Here is a 20030-nt window from a genome sequence, read left to right on the forward strand (position 1 = left end):
TGAAAGTAAGAACTGTAAACCATAAAGGACAGTGAATGTGATAGTTGCAGATTGCACATGATGTGAGGTTTAGACAAGCATGGGTCCTGAGTTACCATTAGAAATGCCCAGAACTTTAATACAAACAGAGTCGCCTGGTAAATTTATCTTGATTAAACTTCCTTGGTTACATATGAACTGAGCCCCTGACTGGATTGCTTCAATGTTGTTGTCGTTTTGGGTTAAAGGTCATCTTGAACAGCACAGTTGCCACCTTTGATACACAACCATGTCCTACCTCGATAATGTAACAAATAACAATGTGAATCAACTGAATATTACAGAGATCATGGGAGTTAAGGAAAGCATACATCGAAGTCATAGATTTCAATTTTTTTTTTTTTTGCCTTTTCTCAGTCTATCAATTGGAGGTAAAAGCAGCTATCAGGAGGAACAGCAGCAGTTACAAAAAACATTCTTTCTAATAAAGTAATACATCAGTCTATTCATATAAACAGACCCCCAATGTCTCTTTGTGTGATTCAACTGCTTTAAACAGCTCAGCAAAAATTCAGTTCTCTTTGCAACCACTGAGCAGGATGTGAGCCAAGCCAGCAGATAATTGTATAACTCATTCCAGGTTTAGAGGGTTTGCACCAGTGTTGCAAAAGACTGCCAAGTAATTCCAAGGTGATTCAAATCACTATTTTTCTTCCCAGACAGTGAAATAACCAAACAAGACTAGCTGTAATATGTACAGGTTGCTCCATCAAGATAATACTTTTTTTTTAATGTTTTCATGAAGCTCACCAAGGGATGACTGTTTCTGCTGAGATCCAGAGCAGGGCAGTGATTAGAATACTGGGCTTGAGTGTGGGAAATCCAGGTCCTATTCAGGTATGAAGCTTTCAAACTGATGCTGGGCAGGAAGAGGAAAGGGGATTTCCACCTTCAACTCCTCTACAGTTTCCCTAATTGCATTCAAGCTCCCTGTATTGTTGTTTCCCGTTTTAAGGAGGAAGTCCTGGAACCTTTCACATTTGTTTTTCTTCTTTAAAATGCTCATAACAACATGGTTTAAAGCAGCCATTCTCCGTGGAGGCTACAAACTTAAAAATATGAGAAGGGAAATCCAAAGGGTTTATGGGGACTCTGATAACTGAACCAATGATACATCCTTTTTGTCATGTATGATGTTCCTAATTGCTAGATAGTTCAACCTTAATGAAGGAAAAGAAAAAGAAATCATGTAATCTGTTCATTTGTGTGTGCTTGAATTCATGCATTCAAAGGCGCCTAAATGAACAAACATGCTTCTCTTGATCAAATGTTCTAGAAATCTGTCTCATGTATATATAAAACAAGTTATGTCAAGTACAGTTAGTTCATTATTAAATTAGGCCTTTTTAGCATAGCTCATTGCATAATTGGCCAGCATACTGCAGGGGACCCTGGAATTCGAGAGGAGTTCCTAAAAGGACCATGGGCAGAGAGAGAGAGAGAGAGAGAGAGAGAGAATGGCTTATTTAAAGAATTCTTTTTCTTTCTTCTGCCACCCCACTCTGACCCAAATCATGACCACATATGTCAGCAAATGCCTTCTTACAGCTTAGCAGAACTTTGTCATCTATTTACCATTAAGGTTTAGAATGCCCACTTTTTCAGCCAAGTCTGTTTCACAGTGCCATTGTGAAATAGAATCTTACGTTGTCAAGTGCTGCTAGATCCTTCCTGTGTCCTCAGGGCTGCTAAAACTCAGCAAACTTCAAACATAACAAGCTGGGATGGAAATGTCAGTCCCACCTAGGGATACACTGGAGTTACAAGTAATCTCCAAACTCAAGAGATCAGTTCGCCTGAAGTTCCTCCATGCCCCAAATCCCACTCACTCCTGGCTCCACCCTCAAAGTCCCCAGGTATTTCCCAACCCAGAGCTGGCAACCCTAAATTGGTTTGGTTGCCAAAATGGCCCAGATCCTCCTGGCTTGGGTAATCAGATAATCCCCAGATGATCAATACCTTGCCACTTGTCTAATATAAAGTCTTGGATCCAATGATGCATGAGTACAAAGGATAATACACTCACCACAGCTCTGCTTTTGCAAGCAATAGGAGATGAAACAGGTTATAAATCTCTAAATAACTAAATAAATGTTAACTGCTCTTTATGGATTATACCAGAGCCTGGCAAGATCAGAAAGCTGCCAACCTCAGTCCCATTGAAGGTCCAATCACCTGACAGCTAGCACCATTTTTCAAAAGTTTCTTTCAAGATGGTGGCAAGCCAAGGCACACTGCCCTGAACCTGCCCCAGCCGTGCCCCATCTAGAGAACTGGGTTTGATTCCTTGCTCTTCCACAGGCAGCCAATGTGGATGACCATGGGCAAGTTTCAGTTCTCTCAGAGCTCTCTCAGTCTCACCTACCTCACAGAGTGTCTGTTGTGGGGTGAAGAAGAATAGGTGAATATAAGCTGCTTTGAGACTCCTTAAATTAGATAAAAGTATTAACCATATTCTTCCTTCTTCTTTCCCCTTTTCTATATGGAACACTTAATTTATCCACTCCTTTCCATCCTTCCATTTCCTTCTTCCCATGGTAAATTAATCCCTCCTCCAATCTGGAGGGAATATTATCCTTTTCTTCATGAAACATGAAGAATGGTGTGACTAGGAGAGTAAGAAGCACAAGTAACTCACACGTCCCACTTCAAAAAGTCTCATTCTATGGCATGGGTTTTTAACATGTGGTACATGGACAACCCCCCCCCCTCAATTGGGATGATTCTGACTGTCCGTGAATTGTCACCCTGAAGAACATAAGAAGATCCCTTCAAAGGCCCATTATGCACGGCCGCCGAAACGGCGATTTCGGGTCACGTGGAAAACGCGGAGGGGGAAGACGCGACGCATACCGGTTATGCACGGGGCGGGGCGCGACGGCGGCAAAACCCAGATTATGCACGCGCCGATCCGGGCGCCGCTTCTGGTTGCGCCCCGCTCACCCGGAAGATGCGCTTTCTTCCGCGTTTCACTGACGCACCTTTTTCGGCGGCATGCACCGAAGCTGCAGCCGGTTGCAGCCGGCTCCGTGCGTTATCCGTGATTTTAGTCGCCGCCATTCCACCCCGAATGTGCGCTAAAACCCCCGTGCATAATGGGTCTAGGTCAGGTCAGTGATCCATTTAGTCCCCCATATTTTTCTATTTATTTACTTACTTACTTCTTTTTCAATTTATACCCCATGCCTCTCAGCATACCAGCTAATGGCAGCTTCCAACATTGTTTCGGAAAAACATATACAATAAAGAAAATCACATACAATATTATATCATCCTACAAACAATCATGCCAGCTGTATAAGCAATTTAGTCATGTGAGAGCATCTTGGTTTGGTACTATTGTCTGTTTCCAGTAATTTGCTATCAGCATTTTCACTGCTACCATAAAGAGCAGTATTGTGTACCACAACTTTTTTGGATAGCCTTTTTGAATTCTAGCCCAACAGGTACATAATTAGCATAAGGTGGATGATTTTCTTTCATATTAGAACTATCCCTTTCTGTACTGCTTTCCCAAACCCACTGTACCATTCTGCAATCCTACCACATCTCCAAGCAGAAACCTGAAGCATTTGGAAACATTTTGCCAGCTTTTTTGGTGTGTAATGCCCCCCATGCATCATTTTTAGGCAGGTTCCTTAAAAATGTAAACATTCTTCAATAGCCATGATATGTTTATGATATTTGACTGCAGTGTTAGTGTCAACTCCCTTTAAAGCTTTAGAATGCAAGACTGAGTCTACATACATGAACCTATGAGATGGCTGATACTGAATTAGACCATTGGTTCCCCTCTGATCGGCAGCAGCTCTCCAGTGAAGATTATCACATTGACTGCTACTTGATACTTTTAACTAGAAATGTTGGGGATTGAGCCTAGGACTTTCTGCATGCCAAACAAATGCTCTGCCACTGAGCCATGGCCCATCCAAGTACATTGTAGCTCATTGCCACAACACAATTAAATGGCTGTGTAAATTAATCACGATTTTAGTGATCCAAATATATAAGGAAATTGCATTCTGCTTAATCCATTTGCGATGTGTGGACATCATCACCATATATTAATATATACATATTTTCCAGTCTTCATGCAAGTGCTCAGAAACATGGGTTTTTAAAGGGTGTGTTTTCACACTTAGCAGCAGCCCCTTTGGCCTGAGCTCATTAGGGATTGGCAGCCAAGTAGGGTTGGCCATGATAAGTATTTGGCTGGAGACTATCAAGGAAAACTGAATGCTATTAAGAGGAAGGCAATGGCAAATCCCCTCTGCTCATTGCATGCTTAGAACATCCTATAGAAGGGGTTGCCATGCATCAGTTGTGACTCAGTGGCACATTCTTCTTCACATGAACAAAAGCTAGAAAATGTGCATTTCCTAGTCACACAAAATGGTGACTGTACATATTGGGAGGGTCATAGTTAGCAAACTCTCCCATTTCATGAGGTTAGAGGAACAAAATCAACCAGGATTCCTCTATCCCTAATCACAATGCCTGCTCACACACATGAGGCAGTCCCAAAAGTAGCTTAGACGGAAGAATGAGGCAGAAGAAAAAATATCAGTGGAATACAACAATAACAAGAGCATTTCTTTCTGCATTTCTGTCATCCATGCTGCTATTTTAAAAGTCATAGTCTTATCAAGATGAATCTTTCCAATAGGCCTGTTCTAAAGGAAGTAAGTAGAAGACTATCCATTGTACTACATTACTCAGTGGCAGTGTGTTTGCTCTGCCTCATTGTCAAATATTCCAGGTTGATCCTAAGCAAACTATTCTAGCACCTTCTTATCAGAAAACAGCTAGACATTTCAATTGAAAGAGCAAGGGGTGACTCATCCAAACCAAACTGTGATTTGCATGAATTCAGGAAATAATTATCCTGTGGCACAGTGAAATAATGCTATTGGGCATTCATCTTTGAAAAGGGACTTGGCCAACCAAAGGCCAAAGGCCACCTATTGCATTAAGCAAGCAATCTCTCTGTCTACATGTGTGTGTGTGTGGAGCTCACAAAGATCATTATAGTTATATATAAAGCAAATAGAACTTGGGACTAAAGCCGAGTCACTAGATTGCTCTGGTTGAACAAGAAAAAAGCTCCCACTTCATTTTTCCAAGAATAATAGTTGTGAGTAAATCATAGGGCCATTCAGGCCTTAGAAAAGTATAGCATCCTGGCTTATACTTGAAATACATTTGCAGTCAAGAAAAACCATATCTGTCCACTGCAAAGGGTCACCTTATTTTCCTTTGGAATTTCTTACTACTAGAAAAAAGAATTCCAATTTTTACTTCCATGGGAGGCATAAATCAAACAAAAGGAAACAAAAACCTGAGGATTTAGGTGAAGGATATAGGAACAGCCAACTAAGCACATACACATAAAATCATAGAGTTGGCAGGGATCTCCAGAGTCATCTAGTCCAACCCCTGCAGAATGCAGGAAATTCACAACAACCTGCCCACCCACAGTGGCCCCAATTCCATGCCCAGTTGATGCCCCCCAACCAGAATCCCTGGCCAGTCTGGCCTGGAGGAAATTTGCCTTCCAACCCCAAAGTGATGATTGGCATTTCCCTGGGTATGCAAGAAACGGCCACAAGAGCAGAGCACTGACACGCACCATTTCTTTCTTCAGAATCTGGAGTGAGGGAGAAGCAGATAAAAGGTTCAATGATCCATAAAATGTGGTTTACAATTATGTATGAGCAGGAAACTAATCATACCATTGCTTAACAAACCACCACTTCATGTTTTCTGGCGATGGGATGACAAAGCAAAGTCTGAGATGAATTGGTGGGGAAGGTACAATTCAGAAAAAGGAAGTATATCTCCCATCATTACACTATTTCACAAATAAGATCACCAGGCAAATTTACCTAATCTGAACTTTCTCCATTCCATATAAAGTGTTCTCCTGATCAGATTGTCTAAATGTTTTCTGTTGAAAGTCATCTTGAGCACCAAACCAAACTTCTGCTATTTTGTGGCAAAATCATCTCACCCAATGATGTTATTGGAGCCTTGGGAGGAGTGGCAGGGCAAGGGATTTGGAGGGTTAAGGCCCATGATGAGACTTACAGTCAGTAGTCTAATTCCACATTTTATTGCTAGCAAGTTCCACTGTAATCCTCACTGAGGTCATCCAGAGTTCCCATACTCCATCCACTGGGTAGTTACTCTACTTCCTGATGCATACTTTGCCCTTGCTATCTCTCTCTCAGTCTTGGGCCCACAACTGTGCAGGTCTGCTTCCTTAAGATCTCAGCCAAATTATCATGAATAGCCACCTTTGCTTTATAGTTTCACATTCTGGGTCTGCAGCCTAAGCTCAAAGGGTGTGCTTCTCCATGTACTGCTATCATATGTGCAAGTTACCCTCACCCATCCATTGGAACCCATGGTGACACTCCAACCCATGCTGCTGATGAGCCCTCTTGACCATGCCCAAGGCAATCCTAACACAAAGGGAGGCTTCCCCATACCTCAGAATTTGAAAGGAGGAACTGATTCACCTTGTTTGGTGTAGTGGTTAGGAGTGCAGACTTCTAAACTGGTGAGGTGGGTTTGATTCTGTGCTCCCCCACATGCAACCAGCTGGGTGACCTTGGGCTCTCCACAGCACTGATAAAGCTGTTCTGACCGAGCAGTAATAGCAGGGCTCTCTCAGCCTCACTTACTTCACAGAGTGTCTGTTGTGGGGAGAGGAAAGGGAAGGCGAATGTAAGCCGCTTTGAGATTCCTTTGGGTAGAGAAAAGTTGCATATAAGAATCAACTCTTCTTCTTTCTACTCTTTTCTGTTGGACTCAGCCCTTGGCACTTCCTTTAGGTTCCCCAATAACTTCCTCCCTGCCCTGATCTTAGCCCTTCCCTTGTAACATTGGTTTTCCTGTTTCCCCCATGTTTGCCCAGCAACCCTGGCATTCCTCTCTCCATTGTTGAGCAGAGGACTCCATCTCTCTCTGGTGAACCATACCCATTGTCTGTCATACTTATCCATCTTTCCCCTTTTGTCCCTCTCATCCAGGGCCATGGCATGCCTGGCTGTCTATCTCACCACTGACCTCTCAAGCCCTGCCTCCACCTCAGTCTGTCACTTGGTTAGTTCTGGCTGGGAGGAAATGGTTGAAGGTGGTTCCAGCACTAGTCAGACAGCCTTGTGGCCAGAAAGCCCTCTTAGGGCCTGTTTGTGGCCGGCACTGCTACCATAATGCCAGCTGATGATCTCACTGAGTTTTCCCAGCCAGGGTGTTGGTGTTGATGATCCTGGCTTCTGCCTCTCACCACTCTGGCAGCACTGGCCTTTGCTGGGGAATTCGACACAGTCTGGGAAGGTATCTCTGGATGGCTTGGCTCACCATGGGAAAGTGTACTTGATGCCAGAAACTCTATTAAGCCAGGACTGGCAGCACACACAGAGAATTACAGCTCATCTCCAGAGTACAAAGGCCAGTTCCAATGGAGAAAAAAGATGCTTTAGAGAGTAGACTCGCTAGCATTGTTTAAAAAAAAACAAAAAAACCAAGATCCCTAGGCTCAATTACCGTATCTCCAGGAGATTTCCCATCTGGATATAGCAACCCTATCTCACCACCAGTGATCAGGGGGGACATGGCAACTCCACACATATCCCTCCTCAGGGAGGTCATTCCATCAAATAACTGGGACATGTAACCAGCATTGATGTGTTGCCATCCTGGCTGATACTGTATCATGAATCCAATTGAAGAAGAAAGAGGATTTGCACCTGGGTTTCCCAGATCACTCACAATACCAACAATTGGTGATCTCACAAATTCTTTGCAGGGTTAGTTATGATTCATAATTACAGTCCATTACTGTGGGACACAAGTTATGGATAATAAGCATGTGTCTTGTGTTTGGCAAAGAGAATCTCTCCAATGTTGGTACAAATTCCATCCCATAGAAAGGAAGAAATTCCCAAAACAATGTTTTCCAATTGAAAACAAAGGTAGAAACTTTCAGAATGGTTTCATAATACAACTCGCTTTAATTCTTGTAATTGAGATCCTGCCCCTAGGGTTTTTTAAATGTCAAAAAACACAATGTCATTATATGTTTGCATGCTGATTTGTGGCTGTTTATAATTAAGCATTCCCATTTCCTCCTAGCATTAACTAATTCCACATGGTTTCAGTTAAATTCACTTCTAATTTCTGTAGTAAAGGACATTGAGACACTGGGAAATCCTTAGTGTGTTGGTATTGAAGCAGTTTTATCTTCTGTTTCTCAGTTTCTTGAGGATAAGAGACTGGGGCTGATGGCAGGAGTTTACCCACCATGGGTGAGCTAATGGCAAGCCTATATACTATTCAATGTTGATCTCTTGCAGCTGTCCACATGCCCACATTCTGATCATGCAGAAGAGAGATATGTGCTGACTGTCATATCCCGTGTCCAGGGTAGCTCTGGAAGGTTGGCTTAGGGCTTAGTTGGGTCGATCTATCTCCTTCCTCAATCCCCCCCCACATACCTCCACTCTCTTGGTTTCCTTTCATGTGTATTTACAACCAGCAAGCACATCTGCCCATTCCCCCCCACTGGGAACTCAGTCTTATCCATCAGTGTCCTTGGCTCACAGAAAGGTGACAAAATAGCCAGCTGCGAACTATCTCCCATCTGAGGAAGAAGACTTGATGTCTCAAGATTTTGTTCCTAAAACCTCAAAGGCCTCCCCTATGTGAACCACTATTCTGTTTCTCCACAAAGCTATTACATGCATTTGAGAATAAACATTTGGGATGTATTAAAGTATCATAGATAGATAGAACAAATATAATATCCAACTCTTATCCACTGCTTGATGATATTGAACAATGCAGTAGCTCCTGAGTCTCTTGCACTTGTTGATTCACTGGTCCTTTCTTCTGTCACCACCAACATAGAGAATCTCATTTTGCAGACTGAGGTGGGCAAGAGGACGTGTGGATGCAGGAGGGAGCTTTGCAGCTCCATTAGCAACATGTTGCACAGTTTCCAAACATATGTAGATAACAAACAACCTTTTAAATGCTATGAAATGAGTTAAGGACCATCACAGGTTCCTGAGCCATAAAAGACTCCTGCTGTCTCTTTGGATTAGAATTAATACCCATCTCTGAATACATGTACTCCATGGAGCTCAGTTGCTCATTTCTTAATAATCATGATCCAGACTGCAACCATAGAGATAATACATTCCATCTCTGGCTATACAAGTCCATCTCTCTAACAGACCTGAGAATTATCTAAGGGTTGGGATTCATTTCCTAGCAAGGTTCTTAGCAATAAAAACACACAGGAAAAAATACAACAAACAAACATACATTACAAAAAAAATGTACAAAATAGTCTTCTGTTCAATAACTTTTGGGAAGATGTATTTCAATTTTAGGTAAAAGCATATTGTGAATGACATGATCTTCAAATAGCAGGACTTGACACAGCAAACAAATCTACACTGTTGGGCTCTTTAAGTACCCTTTCCACATTTCACAACTGTCCACAGCACTGATGCAGTATCAGAATGGCATGACCAGGCTGTCAGGGATGCGGGGCCTGTGGAATTAGCAATCTCCACTTCAGAGGATGGTGTTCATTCTAAGTTATTGGCCCACCAATTAAATTTTTTTAATGTATCAGCAACACTGTGGGATGAACCCAACCAAAATAATCCACAATCACACTGCTATAGTGCCTGAAGATCACCTTAGCTGATTTGGAATAAAATCAGATTTCATGATGGTATCCAGCTAAACATTAGGAGAAACTTCCCCACAGCATGAGCAGTAAGTCCAATAGATTTCTTGCTGTAAACAGCAGATTGAACTAGATGGTCTATAATTCATCTTCCAACTATGATTCTATGAAACTGCCTACCATGGTATCAGGACATTGTAAGGTGTTTGTTTGGCAAAAACTTGACCCTGTGATTAGTCTTTTTGAAGTCATGCAGTGAAGATGACTGGCATGTGATAACCAATCATTTAAGTAACAATTAGCAGTACAGAAGCAATCCTGTTTCTGGGAAGGATGCCAAAGACCTTGAAATGTTTTGCTTTTATCATGACTTCTCTTCATTGATGCAAAGAATGGATATTCTCATTCTGGAGGATGAAGAAAATGAGATATTATATTTGCAAACTTTTTCTGTTTGATAAGGCAGTCATGCAGTTCCTACTTTATCAGAAACTAAGAGTTGCCAATATTTTTACTGGCAACCAGTCCTGTAGTTGATACATTAACATAATAAGTTGCAGGACTGCATTTGTTTAGAGTGTTCCATTATATTTCAAAATTACTTTTTTTTTTTAAAAAAAGTAATTAACCATTTAAAGAATTAGGATTCCCATTTCCCCTCTTGTGACAAGGGACCTCTAGGCAATTACAGCCCTTGCCTGCTGACCAAAACTGTGGCCAAAGGTGGGGTGAGGAGTACAATTGTCCCAAGGAGAAAAATTAGAAAGAAAAATGAGGCCTTAGCTACTTACAGAAAATTCTGGTCATAAAGTTCCTGACAATTCCTATTACTACCAAGAAATGGCAAGGGTCACTCTAGAATTCACCAGAAACCCCACAGTAAAATTAATCCTCCCCCCCACCCACCCACCCACCCAAAAAAAGGTTTTCAGAGGTTAGTGTTACCCCTATCAATTCCAGGTAGTCAAGGAACTGCAAGGAAGTCTATGACTAAAACTTCCTGTAAGTAGGAAAGACCTTACATTTCTTTTTAATTTTTCTTCAGGGATGCTACTCCCACAACATTCTTACTGGAAGAATCCAAGAAGTACAACCTTTTCATTAATGATCCTATCAGAGTTGGTAGCCTGGGAATCAATTTTCTATTGATCTGACCCATAAGAAAGTGATTTAAGAAAGTGATCCAGATATTGATTGGTCTATATACACATGATATTCCTTGTGCAGGGGCCATGCTAATCTTCTCTGTATCATTCTAATTTTAGTATTTTTACTAAAATTTGTACCAAAACACATTTACATAATTAAATTACTTCTCTAAGCAAGACAGCTGACTTCTATTCCCCTTTCTCCTCACTGTACACAATTTTTCTTCTTAAGTGAAGGGTGAAGGATCATTTTTTAAAAAATCATTTAATGACAGTTTCTAACAGATGTGATCATACCTTTTTTTAATGAAGAGAGAATCCACTTTGCATATCTGACTAAATTGTAAACCAATAATGTATAAGAGGTTTACAAGCCTCTGAATTTCTCTAATGATATGCCCTGATTTGAATCTGTATCTCTGCTGCCCCTTGAATTTAACTAAAATGGTGTGACACTGTTTCAGCCCCAAATCTAGGAAGAATGTGCCACATTGACCTTTAATCAATGTGTGGGCTTCTTCCATGTCTGTATCTATCCTTGATATTATAAGCCCTACATATTATAAACCTGACATATTGATATTATAAGTCCAACATATTGTCTTGAAGAAGAAAACATGCCTACCTCTGTCCTTTGATATGTGTTGCACCTTTTCTTTCCTTTCTCTTTTTGTGAAGAACTGCAAAACAGATGTTATCGGTGAATATCCTGTTTCAGATTCATTCATATAGCTTTCTGTCCAATACATTAAAAAGCTCAGTTAGAAATAATCCACTGACATTATTTGGGAGACTGGCTTAAACGTGCCCTGAAGAGTCAGCAGATAATGAACAAGTTCAGATAATGAACATGACTTGGTTCATAACAGTGCAAGATGAGAAGGTTGTTCGAAGTTTTAAAATACTGATTTATCCACAAGCATTCCCTGATGCCAGCACCATCAGATCTACATGTCAAACCAGAACCTTGAACTTGATCCGGAAGCTAACTGGCAACCAGTGAACAGAGGTGGTTTGCCATAACCTGCCTCTGCACAGTAACCCTTGGTAGTCTCCCATCTAAATAATAACCAAGGCCAATCCTGTTTAGCATCCAAGATCTGATGAGATCAGGCTAGCCTGGGCCATCCAGGTCAGAGATTAGATAGTTTTACCCCATTTTTCCCAGATTCAAGGTAGCTTACAACATCATCCTCCCCTTTAAAAAGATGATGCACAAATGACTCAAGCATCACCTTTCACTGTAACATGTGACAAGAGTATTTGCATGTCTTCATTACAAGACAATGAGGTTACAGCTTGCATATCTTCTTCCCAGAAATGCAAATCAGAAGATTATGCACACTTCCTTTAAAAAGTGAAACTGTTCTGAGAGAGGGCACCCTTCTTAGCCCAATGAAGGATGCTTGTAATTCTTGGATTCAACTTCTGTTTAACAGGAAATCTTTTACAGGGGGCTATCTACATCTGCTTCCTCTTATTTAATATGCAACAGCTTTTACTATTGTTGCTGGAACAATAACAATAGTATGTATGGGCTGCCTGCAGTAGCCACATTACGTCCTTGACAGCAAAAGAATAAAACAAATGTAGGACAATAAATGGGACTTTCTGCCAGGAGTATATCCAGATTTTATTAAGTGGATAAATAATTGCTTTGTGTTCTCATTCTAATATCCAAAAGAAGAACTTGGATGGTGGAAGCAGTTGAGTTTCACATCTCTCAAAAGACTGACTTTTCTTCCTTTTCCACTCCTCTTTTGGACATTTTGGAGGATGTACCAAAGGCAGAGCCTCTTGTGGCGCAGAGTGGTAAGGCAGCTGTCTAAAAACTTTGCCCATGAGGCTGGGAGTTCAATCCCAGCAGCCGGCTCAAGGTTGACTCAGCCTTCCATCCTTCCGAGGTCGGTAAAATGAGTACCCAGCTTGCTGGGGGGTAAACGGTAATGACTGGGGAAGGCACTGGCAAACCACCCCGTATTGAGTCTGCCATGAAAATGCTAGAGGGCGTCACCCCAAGGGTCAGACATGACTCGGTGCTTGCACAGGGGGTACCTTTACCTTTACCTTTACCAAAGGCAGAATCATGTCACCAATGCCCATCCACTTGCTGGTACTTTTAAAAACAAGTAAATCCTACCCTTTTCCTACCACTCTACTAAGCAAAGTTTGAAGCCTGTCTCCAGTCTAAGGAGCTTTCCTTCACTAAGTGGCTCTCTGAGAAAGCCCTTCCTAATATAACAAAGCTCTACACACCCGCAATGAATAAGCCTACTTTTTCTTACTTTCTCTCCTGCTCATCTATAATTCAAGATCTATATTTTCTGTCCAGAAATTAGTACCTGATAAATGATATCCGAGGAGAGCCATCATAACAACAAGAACAGCAAGCGTTGCCACTGTAGATAGGATGTTGAAAGAAGTTTCATAATATTGTTGACTCGAAGAGGAAAAGGCTGCAACATTTTCCAAAAAAGTCTTTGTTTATTCATTGAAATGTATAGATCAGCTATTTAACTACTGGGGATATTCCCAGATAGACTGGTGTCATGCAGGGACACTGACAGCTAGGAGTATACCAAGTTGAGCCCTATTGTTGCTGGCAGCAGCCCTGAGCATGATCAGAATGGACCCAACAGGCAGTTCCAACGACAGCTGTAGACACTCCATTGTCTCATTCTATGCTACCACCAGCTAGACCTGAGCCAGCACCACTCAGTTCAGACTTGGCCCATGGCAGGACAGGATGATGCAATGGATGAATCTATATCCACCACTATTAGGGTGGCATTCCCTCTGCCCTTTTACCCTTATAACAACCCTATGAGGTAGGTTAAGGGTGACTGACCCAAGGTCATCCCATGAGCTTCATAGAAGAGTGGAGATTTGAACCAGGATCCTCCAGACCTTAGTCCAGTTCTCTACCCACCATGCCATGCTATACATCTTGCTCCTCACCAGGATTGAGTGCCCCTAATTGGGGCCACTCAGTTCATCTTGTTCCTATGCTGTTTTCAAAGCTGTTTTCAAAGCTATCTGCTTAATAAGCAGACACTTATTAATGTTCATTAGAACATTTAAAATACTGGCTATCTTGTTTCTTGTGATCCCAAAAACGCTGAACAATGGATTATTGGTGGTTTTCACTAATACCATCAAAGGCTTCTTATCAAATTTTTCCTTTTCTATCTTCCCTCTGCTTTCTTACTAAGGAAAAGAAGAAGAGTTGATTTTTATATGCCACTTTTCTCTACCAGAAGGAGTCTCAAAGCGGCTTACAATCACCTTCCCTTTCCTTTCCCCACAACAGACACCCTGTGAAGGAGGTGAGGCTGAGAGAGCCCTGATATTACTACTTGGTCAGAACAGCTTTATCAATGCTGCGGTGAGCCCAAGGTCACCCAGCTGGCTGCATGTGCAGGAGGGGGGGGGGGGGAAACAAACCCGGATTGACAGACTAGAAGCTGCTGTTCTTAACCACTACACCAAGATGGTTAAGGAACTGGTACTATGGGATTACATGACCTTTAGGCCAGATTCTTTCCAATCAGCTTTGTATCCTTTTGGACCTAGTGGGCTACTCAAGGACCGTTTATGCACTGGAGGTTTCATGCTGGGTTGCAGGCTGGAGTTTTAGTCTTGGCAGGTTGCCCCACTTCTTCCTGCACTCACATGGGGGAGCATTTGGCCTAGTGCACCTCATCTGCCCCCAATCTATGGTCCTGCATGGGAGCTGGGGCAGTGAAGTTCCCATTGCATAAATGGTCAAGAAGATTCTGCAGAACAGGGGAAATAGCTTGGATCCCACACTTCGTAGGGTAATTCACTTGTTTCTAAGCAAATTCATAGATAATGGAGGGCCACATGCAAAAACATGTGGATTCTTGGGGCTACTACCATGTTCCCACAGAGGCCATCATTGCAAGCCAGTGCTATGGCTAGGAACCCATACCTAAACTAGATGACCACCAAAATTGCATTGGCCTTTTTGTGCCTCTGTCATTATGGACATATTTGGGCTCTGAATTCACCATTGCATAGGAGATGCCAGGTCACATGCCACCTTTAGGTGAGTATAGCCCAGAAAGGAGACAAGCAAATACCCCACACTCTCCAGTGGGAATTACATGGAGACTGCCATCAATTAGCATAGGTCAGTTAGCCCTAGTCCTAGTGTTCATGTATAAATTTGCAAAGGATGAGCACAACCCCATGCTGGTCTCCAGGAGCAATTGATTCTGCTGCAGACTCAACCAAATATGTTGCTTCTTTTTAAGTAACACTCTGTTGTTTTCAACACTTACTGCATGGCAAATCACAGACATAAGTAGGAATAGAATAATCCACATCTGTCCTCTGTCCCTTGCAAAAGAAAGGAAGAAAAAGTCATTTCCATCTCAAACAAATATTACTTGAGTTAATAAAACAGAGCTGCATTTTCCCCCTTACAACCATTGCATGATGGTAGGTACATAACGAGTTTAAGTAACACTAAGTGGTCAGTTATGGTGATATATATTGTCAGGAGCAATAATCCAGTTGTTTTATTTTCCCTTTACCTGGTCTATATATTTCAGCTCAGATTTTCTCAGGGAGCTTAAACACCTTCTGCCTATTCAAATTTGCAAGATCTGTAGTGTACATGATTTAAAAGCATATGAAGAAGATCCAGCAGGGGACATCGGAAGAGATGTGTATCTAGTATAGTTAGATTAGGAACTTCCTGATGTTTTTCAAATAGTCTCCTGTAGTGTCCTGATTGGCTGTTTGAAGACTCCCTACTTCTTTTGAGCATACTTCTGCTCTGCTTGCCTCCACAACAGACTGAAGACTGTAGGATTCTCTCTCCTCTCATCTTCCTATACAAAGTTTGTTTCTCTTCACAATAAAATACCTTATTCTTTTAATCAGCCTGATGCTTTACCCCTCTTTGCATATCTAAACTCTGCTGACACAACCCAAGGAGGAGGAGGAGGAGGAGAGGGCATGGAGGAGCAAAGGTGATCAGAGCACCAAAGTGTGTATATATTGTAATTCGAGTCATGACAAGGGGATGCAGCCACAATGTCAGGAGGCAATAGGAGCATAAGGTTACCAAATCTGGGCCAGGAAATTCCTAGAGGTGGTGCCTGGAGAAAGCCGTGTTTGGGGAAGGGAAAGAGCTCAGGGGGGTGGGGATGTGATGTTACTTGAGGACTTCCATTTCCCCTAGTCTGCATGGGATACCTTTGCAATGGTCTGAAAATAAATGTGGAACACTCAAAGAAAAACCAGGAAACCAGTAACCAGCAAGTGATGCATAAAGCAGAGGAAAATTGACACAGTTGAGAAACTAAGCTGCAACAAAATCCTCATGCAAAACAACCCTAAAGGTAAAGGTAAAGGTATCCCCTGTGCAAGCACCGAGTCATGTCTGACCCTTGGGGTGACGCCCTCTAGCGTTTTCATGGCAGACTCAATACGGGGTGGTTTGCCAGTGCCTTCCCCAGTCATGACCGATTACCCCCCAGCAGCAAGCTGGGTACTCATTTTACCAACCTCGGAAGGATGGAAGGCTGAGTCAACCTTGAGCCGGCCTCTGGGATTGAACTCCCAGCCTCATGGGCAAAGCTTTCAGATGGCTGCCTTACCACTCTGCGCCACAAGAGGCTCATCAACAACCCTAGTAACTTTTAAAAAGTAATAAATCTAAAATGTAGTAGAAGCTTTCTTCTTAGAGTTAGGCGAAAACATCAGAACTTTCAAAAGTCATGAGATGGGGCTGGCTGCAGTATAAGAAAGAAGAAGTATAACTATTAGAAGTAGCATTGTGACTAGCTTGAAAGTTAGCTACATCCATTCTCTCCTTTCCTCAATGCTCAAAGGTCTGGAAAATACAGGTTTAAGTGGCATGACCATAATGCACTGAATCATGGTTTGGTCTTTCAGAGTTACTGTATCACTGGGTTTGACCTGCAGCTAATTGTCTAGAATGCAGACTGTACTATGATCTGTTAACTAGATTTGGATCCTAGCTAGTTTAACTGTTATCCATATATTTATGGATCCTGTGTCTGTGATCCATTTTGCTTAACCTTTACTCACTAAAGGATATCAATTATTTGTCACTGTACCCATATTTTTGATGCTAAGATTATAAAGAACAGATTAGGCTAATGGTTTTTCACTTCACAGGTGGTGTGCCAGCTGGAAATGCTTTTTTAGAGGGGAATATATTAATTAAATAATTCATAAAAGCACTGATTGGGTGAGTAGCAGCATGTTTAGATGATTAATAATGCTCTTTGCTACTTCAGACAAAATACAGCCAGAGCCAGGAGGTAGACATGACACTTCACCCTGCTGATTGTTATTTCCATATGTCTACAAAATGAATCTTAAAGGCAGAATTTGTACCTGAATGCAGATATTCAGACCACATGTTTTTCCTGAAATGTTGACATAGGTTGACATTGAACCACCCTGTAAAAAAAAAAAAAAAAAAAAAGCAGGGAAATCCATGAGCCTCAAGGCAATGTAGGTGAATGATCATGGTTCAATTCCATGCTCAATGCCTTCAGACCAACCAGTATTTGTTGAGGTGTTCAAGTTAAGTACTTTAACAAATAGGGTTGTATTTCTTGCTTAGAAACCAGAGTTCTAAGCCAGAAATGAACTGTTTAGAGTCTGTGGATAAGAATTAAATTCCAAATTCAGATGCCATAGCACATTAAAGTTAGATCAAAAACTTTACACAGCAGTTAGATTCAGGTATGTAGTATAAGCTTTTGTGTATCAGACAAAGTGTGCATGCTCACAAAAGCTTATACCTTGAATAAAGCTTTGCTGGTCTTAAAGGTGCCATTGGACTCAAACTTTGCTTTCTTTTGCAGAGTACTTTCAGCTCCACCCACAAGGGAAGAAAGAGGAAAGTAAGGAGGGAGTATTTTAGCCCAAGGATATATGGCACATTTTCATAATGAATAAAATGTGATTTGCCAATGGCATTTGAATGTCTAAGAAAGAGCCCTGCTAGATGAGAATACTAGTTTCTCTACTCTAGCAAATTTTTCACACAGTGGCCAACCAGTTTCCCTACAGGCCCAGCAAAGTGGACATAGAGACCAACACCTGAACACATGAAGTTGCCTTCTACTAACTCAGATGATTGGTCCATGAAGGTCAGTCTTGTCTACTCAGACAGGCAGCTATCCTCCAAAGATCTTTCACAGCACCTGTGACCTGATCCAATTAATTGAAGTGTCAAAAGATTGAACCTGTGACCCTTTACATGCCAAGCAGATGCTCTGTCACTGAGTTCCTTCTCCTGATGTTGGCTGCTAGCACTGGTATTCAGAGATTTGTCTCTCAGATAAAGAAAACATGATGAAACTGTTTGTTTTGTGATCCATAGCCACTTCATCTTTCTCAGTTCTGCATTTTCTAACATAAAGATAAGTGTTTCTATTATAGCTACATATAACTTTGATAACTCAATGAGATGGTGTAAAGCAAATTACTGAAAAACCAAAACTAGTAGTGTAATAAAATCTACATGATTTTCTACAGTAACTTGGGCAGTACAAAATATACTGCACTTGAGGGGGGGGGAGGTAAAATTTACATCAGATAAAATTCACCATCCAATGTTACATAGGTCTTATTTTTTTATTTAGATATCTTGAACCATGAGAAAGTATATCTTGAGTTGTAACTGGAGTACACTGATGTTCACACAATATATTATGCTTCTAAATATATTTTCCTTGAGCATGCTGTATGCAATTAGGAGTTTTTGAGAAACAAAAATTGCACAAACCACTGAGATTGACTGGTGTATTCCAGTAGAATCACATGAAGACGACTCAGTTACATTACAAACAAGAACTGAAAATTGTGCCTCAGTCTTTGATGTGAAGGAAACTTGTATCTGTTCTTGTGTCGTAGAGACCTTCATTGTCCAAGCTGAACAAGATGAAATATATCAGTGTAACTGACGATATGACCCAAAGGAATTAGGAATACTTTTGTTATCAATATTTTATATTAGGTTGGATTTAATGACCTGTGAGCACAGGGATCAGGCATCATTCTCACATGCTTCCACACAAGGTCTCATCCAACCCCAGGAAAGTTGATTCCCAGTTAGCTGAGAGTTAGTCTCCATATTCCCCCACCAGCCTTCTGACTTTATCCTCCATCCAGCACTTTTTCATCCCCTCCCCAGACCAAAAGGGGAGAAAGAGTGAAGCCACCTGAATCTTCCTCCTTTTTTATCCTCATCCTACACTGAGACAGCAGTTGGATGTCTTTCCATCAGTTACTGTCCCAAGCATTTTACAGAAAGAGCAACCTGTTATGTATGCTTCCTCAGAATATCCAAGTTTTCATGAGTTCCCACATGATGCTCCTGCTTCTCTTCTATGCCTCTACCCCACTGTCTTCTTTGGCTGTCACTCAGCTGATAAGAAATCAGTGGCCCACAAACTTCCTTCCCTGCAGCAGCTGCCCAAACCCTCCCCCATCCAGAGAAGTCACCAGCTAGAGGCAGGAAAGTCACCATGCCTAGACAACTAAGTCATGGAATCTGCATAGGCAACTAGGCTGAGAGGCTGCAGTGGGGAAGGAATATATAGACAAATAGCCCCCACTCTCTTTTATTAGCAGAATCCCATGTAAATCTCAGGTCCATGGAAATCAACTTTCTCAGGGTTGCGTGGAACTGCTGGTGGGCAGGAATAGAATGTGAGAAATATATGTGAATATCAATGCCTTCTATTGGCAGATTGAGGGATCCAACTAATTGCTTTGACACTGAGACTCAGTGCTGATAATCAAATGTCCATTTCTTCTCAAAACTTTGTGGTATGGAGGATTATGGCCAGTTACTCACACAACTCTGTCCCATGCATCAACATCTGAGCTTTGAATACAGCCAGTGCAATTCTGTGAGCCTAATTTCTAGGAATAAGACTGGCATCCCATGAGTTTCACATTTTCAACATATAGAGGACATATATGTTGTTCCATTGTAGAGATGCTAATGAAAATTATGATTCCAGTCTGATGGTTCTTAAACTCTCTCCTTTAAAATACCCATAAGGCACCCTGTGAGAGAGGTGAGGCTGAGAGAGCCCTGAGATTACTGCTCAGTCAGA

General features: G+C 41.6%; 1 protein-coding gene and 1 pseudogene across 4 annotated transcripts in view; both read right to left on the reverse strand.

Moving 5' to 3' along the window:
* Positions 1 to 9399: 9399 nt before the first annotated feature.
* IL17REL (interleukin 17 receptor E like) overlaps positions 9400 to 20030 on the reverse strand; it is a 49330-nt gene continuing 38699 nt past the window's right edge. For 3 of the 4 annotated variants that reach the window (XM_077338289.1, XM_077338287.1, XM_077338290.1), the window contains 6 exons: positions 18692 to 18837; positions 17290 to 17355; positions 15198 to 15255; positions 13236 to 13349; positions 11519 to 11573; positions 9400 to 10152 (listed from right to left, as the gene is read on the reverse strand). In XM_077338289.1, coding sequence (XP_077194404.1) covers positions 10110 to 10152; positions 11519 to 11573; positions 13236 to 13349; positions 15198 to 15255; positions 17290 to 17355; positions 18692 to 18837 — 482 coding nt within the window. In that variant the 3' untranslated portion in view covers positions 9400 to 10109. The remainder of the gene's footprint in view (positions 10153 to 11518; positions 11574 to 13235; positions 13350 to 15197; positions 15256 to 17289; positions 17356 to 18691; positions 18838 to 20030) is intronic. The other variant, XM_077338288.1, reaches the window with a different exon arrangement.
* LOC143839199 (U6 spliceosomal RNA) lies at positions 10931 to 11031 on the reverse strand (annotated as a pseudogene).

Source organism: Paroedura picta, chromosome 5 (genome assembly GCF_049243985.1).
Source record: "Paroedura picta isolate Pp20150507F chromosome 5, Ppicta_v3.0, whole genome shotgun sequence".
Classification (NCBI taxonomy): Eukaryota; Metazoa; Chordata; class Lepidosauria; order Squamata; family Gekkonidae; genus Paroedura; species Paroedura picta.